General features: G+C 41.2%; 1 protein-coding gene across 1 annotated transcript; it reads left to right on the top strand.

Moving 5' to 3' along the window:
* The first annotated feature begins 697 nt into the window (after positions 1–697).
* Positions 698–8,996, top strand: zmat3 (zinc finger, matrin-type 3). Its single transcript, XM_076087912.1, has 6 exons — positions 698–841; positions 4,919–5,649; positions 5,734–5,874; positions 7,056–7,222; positions 7,607–7,710; positions 8,735–8,996. The coding sequence occupies exons 1-6, from the start codon at positions 718–720 to the stop codon at positions 8,941–8,943; spliced, it is 1,476 nt and encodes a 491-aa protein (XP_075944027.1). The 5' UTR covers positions 698–717; the 3' UTR covers positions 8,944–8,996.
* Positions 8,997–14,679: the final 5,683 nt, after the last annotated feature.

Here is a 14,679-nt window from a genome sequence, read left to right as displayed (position 1 = left end):
TTATGGTCTTATGGCTCACAGTAATAATAGTGACAGCAAATATTACAAAAAAGTAATAATAGTGTAGTAGGCAATAATACGATCAAATAAGTTAGTAATACTACTAACAACAATACGAATAATAACAATAAACACACTTATATCATTGTTGTTGTTGTTATTATTACTATCTAATAATAATAATACTTACTGTTACTTATTGCATGTAGTTTTCAATATGTTATCCCATTTCCCCAGGTTACATTTCTTCTTCACAACTATAGTTGCAACACCACCCCGGCTTTTTTTCCCTGCAGATTTGACACTCATAAATAGACAAGCACGGGTGATCAGGGTGCACCACAGAGGTGTAACATATTTATACAATGTGTCATGATTGCCACCCATGCAAATCAGCAGCGGTGCCATCGGAAATGGACTGTACCAAAAAGGAGAGGGGGGGAGGGGGGGGGGGGCGCTGGAAGATCCTCGACAAGGGTCTTTGTCTTTAAAAATCTCAAAACATATTTGTCGACGTTTAACGAGAAGGAGGAAACGCACCGTGTTTTGCATGCTGTGCATTTAACATGCATTGTTGCTGCCTGACGCTTTCTGTATTTCGCTCTCCTCTTTGAGTGACCCCCTCCGGTGTGAGCCTGTGTCTGAGCGTGTGGTAGAGACTGCCATCCTGCCCGGTTTTTTTTGGAGAGAAGAAGTTGGCAAAGGGATGTGACTGCGATGATGGCGCTGCAGCTGAAGAACGGGGATGCAGCGTACTACCAGAGTGCGGATTACTGCAGACATTACACCTCGCCGCCTGTCAGCTACGGTGACAGCAGGCATTACCTTGCCCGTTTGCCAGGTAAGGAGAGGCTTGCCTTTACAGGATCTCCCCTCTGACTGTCAGCAGTCTTTTGCGGTAATGTGCTGGGATGGAGAAAATCTAGCCAGAGACATTTCCAGATGAGGAAGGTGGATGTTGAAACCGGCTGCCCTGGTGATGCTGTCATCATCATAATGCCATGTAGAGGGTCGCACCAGCCATCATTCTGTTTAGCTTATAGAGCATTAATGCTGCGATGCAAAATCTGAGGTTTTCGAGATACTCGAGTGATCTCTTGTACTGTAAGAGAGACTCCAGGTCTGTGCTGATGTCTGACTGTAATTTGAAACAGTGAATAGCCTCAGTGCAATGTTCACTTTCATCTCTCGAGGTATGGCAGTCAATCAAGTGGTTGTCAGAGCAGGTATATAAATAGAGACTGAATCGCTCCTGCTCCTTCACTGCATTGCTTGATCTGCACGGATGATGATGGTGACATGTGGCAATTACACAGCGAGAGTTCCTTCGTTGCACCTGCACAGTCGGTGATAACACAGGCGTTCCTGTGTTGTTGTTTTTTGAGGACTTGAGGCCAGCATGTGTCATACTGGTCATGTAGCCACACAGATGATCCAGATTTACAGCATGAGACTGATCAATCCATCCAATATCCCTGCCATTAAACTACCATCATCATTGCATAGACTGCATAACGGCTCAGATTGAAGTTAGTGGAAGTCATTGTCAAATGTATATAGTGCCGAAACATATGATTAAGGTGGACTTTTTTTGTGACAAATTTGGTAAACTATCAATCATTTACGTCATGTAAAAGTACCAAACATTAATTAACTTAATTAATCAAATCTGAGGATGTGGTTTCCTTTCTCTGTTTTATATCATTACCAATTGAATACCACTGGATTTTATAACTTATTTTCAGCCAAAATAAACATGTTGGCCTCTGGTAACTTGTGATAGGCTTTTGTCAGCATTTAGATGACTATGTAACTGGTGCTCATAGTCTTTACATGAGTATACCACTCACTTCAATTTCAATTATTATGAAAGACATTCAAGCATGTGGTGCTACTGAGATATAAAAGTGGAAGGTCGGCTTTATTATAAAGGTACAGTAAGTAAATTGCAAAGTACAGTGAGATGCATGTTGCTGCTTTCTGTGGTTGTCTGAGGCCCAGTGAAGCAGATGGAATAAGTGCAGGAGGCATGTGCTTCTCATTGCTCCATAATTGATGTGACACAAGACAGTACAGCGAGAGAAAACTCTAGAGAAAATAAAGACTTGGCCTATTTAGAGATTCTCGATGGAGGCCATGATATTAACAGACTCCAGGACAGGAGGTTTTTTGTGGCGTGGTTCTAAAACCAAATGTTTAGTCAATCTGACTAAACACCAATATCTGACAAGTGATGAACTAATAAATAACTTCTGAGGTAGTTTACTTTTTGTCCAACTCTGGCTGATTCTTTTGAGACTATGAGAACAATATCGCTCCACAAATATGATGTGTTGTCAACCTACTGATCACTTGCTGCCTTCTGCTTCAGAGAATATTACAGAAGCCTGATTTTGACTTGCAAAGTTGATTGTTGTTCATTTTTTGTCTTCGACTTTGCAGCAAGGTCCACTGCTGTGCGCATGCATATGTGCTGCAGCTCTGTAGAATGCACTTTGTGGGCCTGAATTGCTACATGAAATCATGATGCAAAGTAGTTTTACACAAGCTAACATCAGCAAAGAGTTTAGGACGTGGGGAGGCAGTGTTGGGGAACACAGTTGACAGCAACATCTTCAAGTTTACCTTAAGTGATGTGCAGTAAATGCATGTTAGTCATGTTATGTTAGTCATCTCTTTTGTAGTAGCACAATGCGTACTCCTGACTGCTTAATGGATGATATCAAGCAAAAAGGTTCAGACGCTCTTTGTGCTCATAATTGCTGCTGCGGTGAGGTTTCTGAGGACTGCTGTGCAGGCGGTCTCAATCAGGGTTGAAGGGTTGTCATGAGATTTCTGCTGGTTAGATTGATAATGTGCAGTATGTGGAAGTTGATTGGTGGATCTGGTTCTGGCTGGCGTTAATAGTGATTGTTGAGCATTGAGGAGGTGTCTAATTCAACAACATGGTGGTCTCATTCAATGAAAATTGTGAATATGTATGCATATTTGAAGCCCAAAATTCTCAAAACTTGTCCTAATGCAATACCTTTTGGGCCTTCTTTTAACCTTTTAATGGCTATAGTATGTCCATTTATTTAAATTGTGTATGTATTGTAACATTAAAACCAGGTTTTTCCTGTTTTGCCTCATCGTTGATTCTAAAGCTGTCAAAGGATGTTTCTGCAATGCACTTTAAGTGTGTCTGAGACTTCTTTCTCTTTGACTCTTCTGTTAATGAAGCTTAAAGTTAGAGATGCTTTTCTTAGACTTTCCACTCACAACGGCCAATTCAAACTTCTTTTGATGTTTATCACAAATAAATCGCTGTTTGCTTCTGCCGGATGCCAAAGAACGTCTCCTCGTGAAAAGCTCCCCAAAACAGCAAATGTAAAAGCTTTAATAAGGATGATATTACAAAACAAAACTCACAATGCCAATCGTGAAACTGATTTCATTTAGTGTATGCAGCGGCTGCATAATATTACTTTATTAATGTGCAGGCAACTCATCCAGCCTGACGGAATCTCTCAGTTGACAGGAACTTAGCAAGGTCAGTGCGTTGTCCAGCATACCTTTCTCCTGAGGTCAGGCAGGCTAGGTGACAGACAGGCAGCCAGACTGACTGGACGGACCGATTTGACAGCGAACAGCAGTCGGAAACACAAACACCTCGGGATGTTATTTTGAGTCTATGAATCACTGCCATTGAGTGTCCAATTGGATCCCACATAAAACCTTCCAGCACAGAAAGTTTTGACACAGCTGTTGGCCTATTACTGACCTGACAATATATGTGGCTATACACACACACATACACACACAGAAAATGGAGCAATAGAGCGGCACAAATGAACATACATACAAATCAGCCCATTGCTTTCCCTAATATAATGCTCTCTGTTTCTTATTTTCTTTATACGTACACCCTCATGCCTACTACGTACACACACACAGACACACACACACACACACACACACACCACATCAGGCTGAGATCTCTTCTGATCAGAGAAGCGTGAGGATTTTTTATTGCCACTGTCTCTGTTTGTGTGTGTGCACAGGAATGTGTATGTAATGTCCCGTATGCATGACTGCAGGCGCTGCAGGCTCAGCCTAATCTTTCTGATGCCCGCTGGAGTGTGAAGCTTCTCTGTCCGAGAACGTGTTTCCATTCGCCCATCTCTTTACATCTCTCCTGCCTCAGGGCTCAGAGAAAAAAAGATGTTTCTTCTCTTAATGTCACTGTACATCGGTTATTAAATTTCACTGCCGAGTTCCATCTCAATGTTCTTTTGATGAGCTGTCAATAGGCGATATCCACCTAGTAGTCCAATCCAATGCAAAGCAGATGAAAGGTTGACGCTGAAACAAAGTTACTACAATTCATCATGAGGGGAACTTGAATGTCTGAACCACAATTCATTGTAATCCATCCAATATTTGTTTAGACGTTTTACTCAAAAGCACAAATTTCAACCTGTTGGTGGTGCCAGAGTAAAAGCCAGGGGATCACCAGAGATATTCAAATACATTATCTGGGAACCATGAATGTCTGTGCCCAATTCTGTGGCAGCTATTGAGATATTTAACTGGATAAATTGTAATTTTGCTGTGCTGGGGGCACCAGATTAGACATTAGGATTAGGAAAAATACAAAATCTCATGACAATCCATCCAATAGTTGTTAAGATATTTCAATCAGGACCAAAGTGGCAGTCGAGTCAACCAAACCTGGGATGGCTAAAAACTTCAAAATATGTTCTATTATTGCATGAACTGTCGGAATGCTTTCTAGTTCTCTTGACAATAGGAGTACGCATGTCAATACAACATTGCCGTCCTCATCAAGGTTGCTGAATTTCCTTGTAAGAAATCTCTTTGATTTGTAATATCTGCCCATTTCTAAATGTAATGTAAATGCCTCTGTTGTCCACAGGTCCAGGGACCATGTTGAAGCCTCCTCTGAGTCTCTTCAGCCATCCCCAGCAGCCTTTCCACCACATGGACTCTCTGCACCAGCTGGGACCTCCGCCAATGGCACCTACGCAGCCTCTCGGCCCACCACCCCTTGCCCCTGCTCAGGCAATTGGACCCCCGACAATGGTTTCAACCCAGACTCTAGGCCCTCTTCACATGCCTGCTACTCACACGTTAAGACATCCTCCCATTACTCCCCCACACAGCTTAGGACCCCCTTCGATGGCCCCAGGTCAGCCACTGGGTCCTCCACCAATGGCACACACCTTGGGTCCCCCACCTGTAGATCACACACAAGCAATAGTGCCTCTCACCATGGACCTCATACAACCGTTGGGGCCTCCACCTCTGAACCCTGCACAATCACTGGTACCCCCACCTGGAGTCGGCCGATTCCCCCTCCCGCCCAGCCCCATGTCCTCCCCTCCTGCCCCGGGCCCAGACCCTTCACACCTGCCCCCAATGCTCCCAAGACCGACCCTCATCCCAGCCCCGATGTCCTGCCTCATCCCCGGTCCTCTCCCGGGACAGGCAGCCCCAGCCAGTGAGCAGCCGCAGGATGAGTGCTCTCTGCTGGGGATGGAGGAGCAGGAAGACTCTCCGGGGTTGGGGGAACTGTGTAAACCACTGTACTGTAAACTCTGCAACGTTACCCTCAACTCTGCTCAGCAGGCACAGGCTCACTACCAGGTCAGTTGAAATGCACATGTACAAAACATGTAAAATATTAAGATACATACATAAACACAAAATTCTCCTGATTTGTCTGTCTAGGGGAAGAACCACAGTAAAAAGCTAAGAAATTTCTACGCTGGCAGTCAACAGCCTCCAGCCATTAGGATCCCAGAAGTCCTCGAGGCGACTGGCCAGACATCTCTCTGCTCAGGATCAAACGACAGTGACGCAGGCAGGCAGGTCAGATACAAACTGAGCAACGCACACCAACCTACGTAAATGTTACAGTTTTAGTTGAGGGGCTAGTCTGCGGAGAGAGGTAGTTTCCCCTCTGAGGAGGCGGTAATAACTTGCTGAGTCACTCTGCTCCACTCAGTGAAATCTCACATCATCCGCTCAACACTGAACAATTTACTAGTTAAATTCAATTATAATGTCATACATTTTTGTTGTAATGTTACATTTTCTTAGACTTAAATGTGGCTGTAATTAATATATTTGTGTATGAGATGACAATGTAACAACAATGACAATGTGAAAGAGGTCCCTTGTAGGGATGAACCTACAGAGATTCATCATCTGAATCGGCAGCTCCGCTCGGCTTTACAGAACTTTATAGTGAGTTTCAGCTCACTTAGTGTAGTTTTTATCCATTGCAGGCAGCAGTGCTCATCACCAAGCAGCAGGCAGACAAAGTTAGATACTAGCTGGTGAACATATTGGCGTATTTAGCACCTAAAGAGCCTCAGGAGTTGGGGCAGACCAAAAACAGAGCTAAAAGGAGTGTTAATGTGGACTTACCTCAGACAGCCAGAAACACAACTCTAAATGTATGATAATGTTTCTCCATAACTGCTGAATGTGTAAATTAGCCAATGTTTGCCATATCAACTCCAAAGGTGATGATGACATGTGAATGTTGTGTTCCGAACTTGTGTCCGCTGCCCCCAAGTGGCCAGAAAAAGATCAGTTATTGCAGGTTTAAGGATTTTGCATGTTGTTGAAGCATTACTACTATGCGTGTTCCTGTCATTGTTGTTCACTTTGAACGAAAGCATTAATTAACATAAGAGCAAATAACAGTTTTATTGTATTTGTACCTGCAATTCTATTTGCATGACTGAAAGTTACCTAATAAGCCTTCGAAAAAAGAAAAGGAAAATAAATAACCTGCAAGTGTTAAAGGTTTTCATCTTCTTATCTTATCCTCATTAACTAACAACATGATTATTGACATGTATGTGATTTATATCATGATTTGACAGCTTTCATCATTGTATATTTTACAGTTTTAAGAAGCTGTGCAAGAAATTCTTCTCTTCCTCCCACCGGACCCAAAAATGTATTTCTTCTCTTTCACACGGTTTACTCCCGAACTCCTCTCACCATTTACACTGCACTGCTTTGTCCTGTGTTTTCAGGCGCAGTATAAGGGGGCGACCCGGGTCATCTTGGCCACAGAGAATGACTATTGTAAGCTGTGTGACGCCTCCTTCAGTTCACTGGCAGTTGCACAGGCCCACTACCAGGGCAAGAACCACGCCAAGAAACTACGGCTCGCTGAGGCCCAACAGAACTCCAATAACATGTAGGTTTAAGAATAGAAACTTTTTTGAGCATACAGAGGTCTCGTCCTTATTTTTGTATGGTTTTAGCATTTGTCTTGCAAATCCCCTGGAAGCAACAACTGAAGTAAAAGCAGCTCAGAAAAATATATGTAATTAAATAATAAAGTTATATTTGGGCTTTAGTCCTGTTCATTAATGTAAATCTGAATGATCCAAAAAGGTATAAAGTAGTTGTCTCGAGATTCAAGTTACCCAGGTTAAGTTACCCAGTTACCCCAAACTTAAATACAAATTTGGTTTTGGCTTTGTTAATTACCAAATCAGCCAAGGTAAACAAAAAGAGTGTCTTACTCACCTTTTGATCCAAACTGAAGGGATTTTGACTCCGGCTCTGCCTGTTTCAGGGAGGGCAGCAATGAGGCAGCCCCAAGAAGAAACAGGAAAGATGGCAGTGAATACAGACTGGTGAAAAACCGCCGCAGTCCACAGCTACCTACTTCCATGCCAGGTAAAATATTAACAATGAATAAAAAAGAGGCTTGAAAACAGACACTCACTGACATGGACCTAGATGCAAATGTCTGCTTAATTTTTAACTGCTAATGTTAAACTGTCATTAAATACAAATAAGCTACAACATGATCTGTATGTGTCAGTGCAACACATTAACTCAACAGTGGCTACATTTGTGTGGTGAAACAACGAATAATCCCATATGAGCTATACAGTACTGACGAGCTACCGTTAGCAGCTGAACTCACAACATTCTGCTGATTTAATCAGTTTTCTTGATTGGCAAATCCCAAAATAGCTACACTCTCTCCTGCAGTTCTTTCCTTCTCGCTGCTTTCTATTTTTTTTTATCTCTCTCTCTCTCTATCTCCTTCTCTTTTTTTTCTGTGTAACACACACACACACACACACACACACACACACACACACACACACACACACAGGCAATACTCTTTTTCCAATGATCAACCTAGTTGTAATCCCATTTGACTTCTGTATCTTTAGCACACACATCAGTGATATATCAGGTTATAATTAAGTTTGCAGATGCTGGTTTATTCTCAAAATCATGTCCCCAGCCTAAGATTTGAAGATGGAAAACATCTAATTTGCACTAACAATTAGTGGATCAATACATTTTAATAACCAGTTAATTTTGTAATTTATAAAGCAGCATGACTAAGAGTCTACAGTCAGGCTGTATGTATATTAAAGGGCAGCTCGGGCTGTATATTTGTGTCTGAACCCCACCATCAAAAGTATCGCGATGGTAACATCAGTATGCTCACAATGACAACGTTAACATCCTGATGTGAAGCAGGTATAATGTTATGTAATTAAGTATGTTTCTAAAATTTTGTTTTCTAAAATTTTTCACCATTTTCTGACATTTCATTCAGTAGCCTAAAACCATTAAGGAATTAATTAAAGCACTCCTAATGCATCATTCATGATGAATGTGTAGCTACAACTAACTTCTTCTGTCCTGTGCGTCGTCTCTCCTGTCTTTCTCCCTCCAGGGCCGTACTACAACCCCAGACCGAGGCAGCGCATCCCCAGGGACTTGGCCATGTGTGTGACTCCCAGCGGACAGTTCTACTGCTCCATGTGCAACTGCGGAGCCGAGCAGGAGACAGACTTCAGGCAGCATCTGGAGAGCAAGCAGCACAAGGCAAAAGTGTCAGAGTTAAGATACCGCCATGAGATGGAGAACCTCGGCTACAGCTAAGAGAAACAAGAGGGGAGGGAGGGGAGAGAAAAGAAAGAGATCACAGTCGGACAGAACAGGTGGAGAGACAAAGACCAAAGCGCAGGAAATCAAATACTAGCCTGTGGTTGAAGGGCATATTTAGTGAAGGGATTAGCCCAAATGGCCTCAAGATCTTGTTGCAATTTATTTGATATACGCTTAAACATTTAAATCCTCATATTTGACATAATGCTCTACCATATGAAGCTATAATTGGATTTGATGGATTTATTTCATCTGAGTATTGCTCTTGAAATTGAGTCTGAATATTGAAGCAAGCTGCAACGTGAATACTGAGAACAGGAATGTTTTTTTTCAGACACTGAATCAGATTACACTTTTGACTGATTGCATTCTGACTTCAGGATACAGGTAAATGCAAATGAATTGCATGTAAATCTTGAGCTTGTTCAGGCTACAGGGAGAGGACTAGTGGTGCACACAGAGAGCCAACATGGGAACCATTAGGAAAGACTAGGACAAACAGAAAATTCACGCGTTGAAAGAGAATGCAAAATGTGAAAAATAGAGAGGAACTGGTTGAAGTAAAAGAAAAAATAGAGGCAAACACTTGGGGTCGGAACAAGTCTCATCCTTGGGAAAACAATCATCATCACTGAGGACAAAGTTTGAGACTTGTTTCAATTGATGAGTGTGAATGAGCCCCTACAGGTATTTTTTTTACAGGCCCTACAGCAGGGACATCAGGGCCACTTACTGTAGTGACCGCTGAGCCACAAATTCAACATCTTTCAAACCTTGCACAGGTAATAAAATCCAAAGCACTATTCGCTAATTTCAAAAAAGACAAAGCACAACGAACAACATCATCTGGTAGAAACAGTGTTACATGAATCTGTTTGGTGTGTATCAGGCTGAAGGCTACACCCTGGCTAGCCTTGTTTGTGCCTTTAGTGAGAATTAAGCTAAAGAGTAAACTTTGGCTAGCCATTTTGACATAATAGTGGAAAATATTCTGCAGTATTGATTGGGTTTTTCTAGATTGTGTGTCAACTCTTTTCTTGTGATAAATCCACATAAATATTGTGTAAATATTCTCAAACGTAATTATAGATGTAAATATTGGATAATATACATGAATACAATTGATTCTTTGGTTAATGTTAGCCTAGCGTATATTGTAAATACTCAATCTATTTAATAATTATCAGGAATCTTGTACAAACTGTGTCTGAATGTCTACCCATCAGCACTGTATGTTTGTGTGTGGATGTTACTCTAGGCCCTCTATAGCGCTTCGGGCGATGCCCTTTTTTCACTGATAAAGTAACTCTGGTATCATCCATCTAGCTAAAAGCTGCTAGTCTCATCATTTGACTGTGCTGGAGGACCACATGCCAGAGGCTGTCTCTGAGGCTTCTTTAGAAGCCTTAATATTTGTCTTCACAACACACCCAAACTGGCACTGATGGGAGGAAATGTGCAAACACAATGGGAACTCAAAGTGACGCGTGCAGCCAAAAGCATTTAACTCCAAACTTTTAACTAGTTGGAAAATTGCAAATGAGCGTGTGCAGAGTTTCTGCAAGTTTCTGGTTGTAAGACATATCGTTTAATTCTCACCATCAATCTTGATTCCCAGAGGACACATAACCAGGTTTTACTGCAGTGTTAAGCGGCTGCAGAGGAGTGACGTGGTTCTTGTCTGGATTTGTCGACAGATCTTTTTTTTTATGTTGTTTTGTTTTTGTTTTGTTTTTCACCTTGTATGACCCAGGTCCAGCTGTCTGTCAGTGTTAAGCCCATCCTGAAAAGATCAGTTATGTAATCCGAATCAAATTAGATTTTCTGTTTCTGTTTATTTGATTATCTGTTCCAGTTCAGTGCGACTGAGCTGAATACCGTGCAGTCACAAGGCAGTTGGACTAATACTGTCATACTTGACTAAATGACTAAAGAAGACAATGACAAGGTCATAAAATCTAAACCTTCGTTGTTTGAAACGACTAACTCTCGTCTTTTAAATACTTATTTATAGATTGTTGTGGCTTTAATCCTTTAAATAGAAAAACTAATATTTTATTCATGCCTCAAAAGTCATTTTATGTAGCAGTTGAAAGGATTTTCCATCTAGATTTTCAGATCTCAACATGGTTCACCTCGTAAACACGGATGGAGATCTGTAGTTCAGAGGAGAAGAAAAAGCTTCCTGTCCCACTTTAAATTTGGTTTTCCAACGTTCCCTGCAGAACAGCAGTGCGCACACACACACACACACACACACACACACACACACTTTTACATAATTGAATCACTCAGTCAAAGGACAGTTTGGGTCACGTAATCGGACGTGGTATAAAGTGAAATAAAAGCAACACCCTAGTTTAGTTAGCTGTGGGGAGAGGCAGCTGTTAACATATTTTGTTTGTCTCTAGAGCACAACCACACACCTGATCACAGACATGAGGAAACTCAGGAGAAAAGCACTGTGAGGACAAAGTACTGTGGTGTTTAGGGATTTAAACACATGAGAGAGGGGGAAAGACAAACAGAACATAGAAAACTAAATGCCTGGCTGTTTTATTAGCCCACTGTGCTGTATGGTTTCATAAAAAAGTAACAAAGGAGCTGACGAAAGCAGAGCTGAGACTGAGTTACAGTCTGTTATTAGCAATCCTCCTCCTAGGAATAACACTCTTTGTCTTACATGAAAGAACAAGTAGCATTACCTTTTATTAGGTTGACAGGCTCACACTCCAATGAAGCTACTGAACACCTTGCATGGAATAATAAGCTGCAAAGGAATGGAGGAAATGAGATCGTAGGAAACTATTAAGACCTCGTCACAGGTTATGGCCTTTGTGTGGACAACCAAAGCTTGATTTTTTTCCAAGTCAGATTGTGTCTTTGAACAAGACGGGCAACTGCCCTGGGGCCCCAAACCCACAGAGGTCCCAAAAGACCCAGGGTCACTGCAAGCCGATTACATTTTGTACTTTGATAAATTTAAAAGTTGTTAGGAATTTTGCACAGTTTAAGTACTTCTAAGGCAGGTTTTTGCAATATTAGTTAATCTTGTCCTGTCCTGTTTTGTAGAGAAACCTTGCGTCAAAACTTAGTTTTTAGGCTTGTTAAGAACTATTTTTTAGTTTCTATTGTGCTCACATGTTGCATATTCCTTCTTACAGTCTTTTTTAATCAAACCACCTAACCTACACATTGAAAACATTTTTTTTCCATTGAAGATTATTTTTTGTCGTTATTGGAAATACAATATTGAAAAAGCATACAGGAAACAAGGGAAGGTTTATGACGACCAGCACAGGTCCCTGGTCCCATCCTAACCTATCCTGTCGCCAGGTGGCATCATTCCAGCAGATCAGTGCTTGGTTTCTGGGCAAATAATGAAGCTACCATGTATAGTTTGCTGATTGCACTGTGCATAATGGAAACTCGGAGGCAATCGGATACAAAACACTATTCCCTGTAGGGTGAGAGGTGGGGGGTCAATAGGGTCCCAAAAGTAAATTTCTGCTCTGGCTTAACAGGCTAATCTGACGTCCGAGGTGACGTTGTCCCAGTATTTCAGAAAAAAAACAACAACAACAAACAACTGACTATATAACAACTATCACAGCAATGGTTGTAGATATAAAAGATCACTGGCCCTCCACTATAGCAGTCGGGACAACGAAGGAGGCCACAAGAAGACTTTCATAAGAATAAAATTCTGAAAAATGTATGGCGATTCAAATTTTGTTAATTTAAGAGAACAAAATTCAAAAAGTGAACGACTCAAAAAGTGTCAATCTATTGGTATTTTCACTTGATTCAAGAAAACCAAGAGTCAGTAATTGAAAATAAATGAAATAGCCTGAAATAACATAGTAAACACCATTTGTAGTTAATGGGCTAAAACATGCCAAACCACCAGTAAACTGCTCCTTTTAAACAGGACTATGTTTGGATTGGTATTGCTGCAGTTAAACACCAGTCTGCATTTAAGGATCTTCATTGGTTGCACAAAGGTTTTAAGCAGTCGAAAGCCAAGAAAATCAAGATACCACTCTGGTAAATGAAGGCATCTATAGGGCCATTAACTGTTAATAGGTTTAATATTTCGGCAATCTGCACATTTATTTGCTCTGTATTCACTGAAATTGATAAGATTGCTTTAATGCTTCTGGAAAGACTGTTTAGTTGTTGTCTGGTAATATGCTGAAATAGTTCAAATACCCGGGTGCTGTTTCCGTTTGCTTTGTTCTAACTGTGTTTACTTGTTAGATAACTGTAACAGATGGTAACTGTATTACACTGACAATGATTGGTTTCATTGTTGTTAACCAATGCTGTTATCTGAACGCTGATGTGTTTCAGCACCATAACTTCAGTTGAACGTCAGTGCTTTGTTGTAAATGACAGAAAAGTGTTACATATTGCACCGTATAAGTTGTACCTGGTTTATTTTGTGCATGATTAAGTCATACTTAATAACCGTAGAGATGTTTCTACTATGGAGAGAAATTATGACAGTCAGAATGCTGTTCAAGAATGTTTTTTTTCTGAGGTTTACATGTTTGGAAATGTCTGTATTCTGTGCTGATTCTACTAAAGGGCATCGGAAAGAATCATGATTTTGCACTCAATATAAAAGACACCTGTAAGAAAAGTATGCTACCGTATGTTGTTTAGTTCAAGTGAAGACTTTGCTACCATTGTTATTATTTGCTCTGAACAATTTGTATCCTAATGTTTACAAGGTGAGAAATTGGAGCTGTTATGGATGTGTATCATATTTATCCATGTGTTGCACTATTGGACTGATCAGACCAGGGCAGATGGGCAACATAGATTTTCTTGCCGTGACTTAGCGATTGCTTAAGATTAATAGTGTTGAACTAAAGCCAGGAGGTGATTAGGTTAGCTTAGCATAAGGGCTGGAAACGGGGAAACGACAAAAAACATCTGCCAACCAACACGTCTCAAGCCAGGCGGCAACCTCCGGTTCTACCGAGTGAAGCCAATGCGGAAGAGTCATAAAACTTGCATTCTCTCTACCGGCCAGCAGGGGACGACTCCTTGGTTGCAAAAACATGTCCGATTGTATGGAAGTCTTTGAGAAAATGACCCTACTTCTCACTTGATTTATTACCTCAGTAAACATTGGAAACATGAGTTTACGTCACTGCTCCGCATTCCAAATATAGTCATTTCCATTCACCGGTTGCAAAAAGTCAAGATGGCAACACAAAAAATTGACGAACTAGGGGGTTCATAACAGTAGTCCACAAACCAATGGGTTACGTCACGATGATTACGTCCTCTTAATATAAACAGTCTATGGTCTAAAAGCTTACTAATTAACACGTGTCTCATTCGTTCGTGGTCTCACTCGTGTACTCTGTGGTCTCAGGTGGAGGTATGTAGTGCAGCTATTTTTGGCAACCTTGCAGTGACAACAACCTGCTCAAGTATTTGGCCGAGATTGACATTAATTACTTAAAGTACTCAGAAAAGAGGCCAAAACTTTGCGAAGAAGAAGTGTGTGATTTAATTAATTAGGAAGATTTAGACATGCTGGTAGCAGATTGTTTAACTTTAGAGAGAGCAAGGCTAGCTGTTTCCCCCATGCTTACAGTCTTTAAGCTAAGCTAAGCTAAGCACCTCCTGGCTCCAGCTCCATGGCCAGAAAGAGAATAGAATATGTTGCAAAATGTCACACTATTCCTTTAAAACAGTCTGTTTTTTTCTGCA

This window comes from Anarhichas minor, unplaced genomic scaffold (assembly GCF_050575085.1).
Source record: "Anarhichas minor isolate MPS153535 unplaced genomic scaffold, ASM5057508v1 ptg000010l, whole genome shotgun sequence".
Lineage (NCBI taxonomy): Eukaryota > Metazoa > Chordata > Actinopteri > Perciformes > Anarhichadidae > Anarhichas > Anarhichas minor.
This window is presented reverse-complemented; position numbering and strand designations above follow the sequence as displayed.

Excerpts from the sequence above, each read along its gene's own strand:
- zmat3 (XM_076087912.1), top strand. The coding sequence starts at position 718 with ATGATGGCGCTGCAGCTGAAGAACGGGGATGCAGCGTACTACCAGAGT. Across the intron at positions 7,223-7,606 it reads CAACAGAACTCCAATAACAT|GGAGGGCAGCAATGAGGCAG; the intron begins GTAGGTTTAAGA and ends TGCCTGTTTCAG. Across the intron at positions 7,711-8,734 it reads GCTACCTACTTCCATGCCAG|GGCCGTACTACAACCCCAGA; the intron begins GTAAAATATTAA and ends TTCTCCCTCCAG.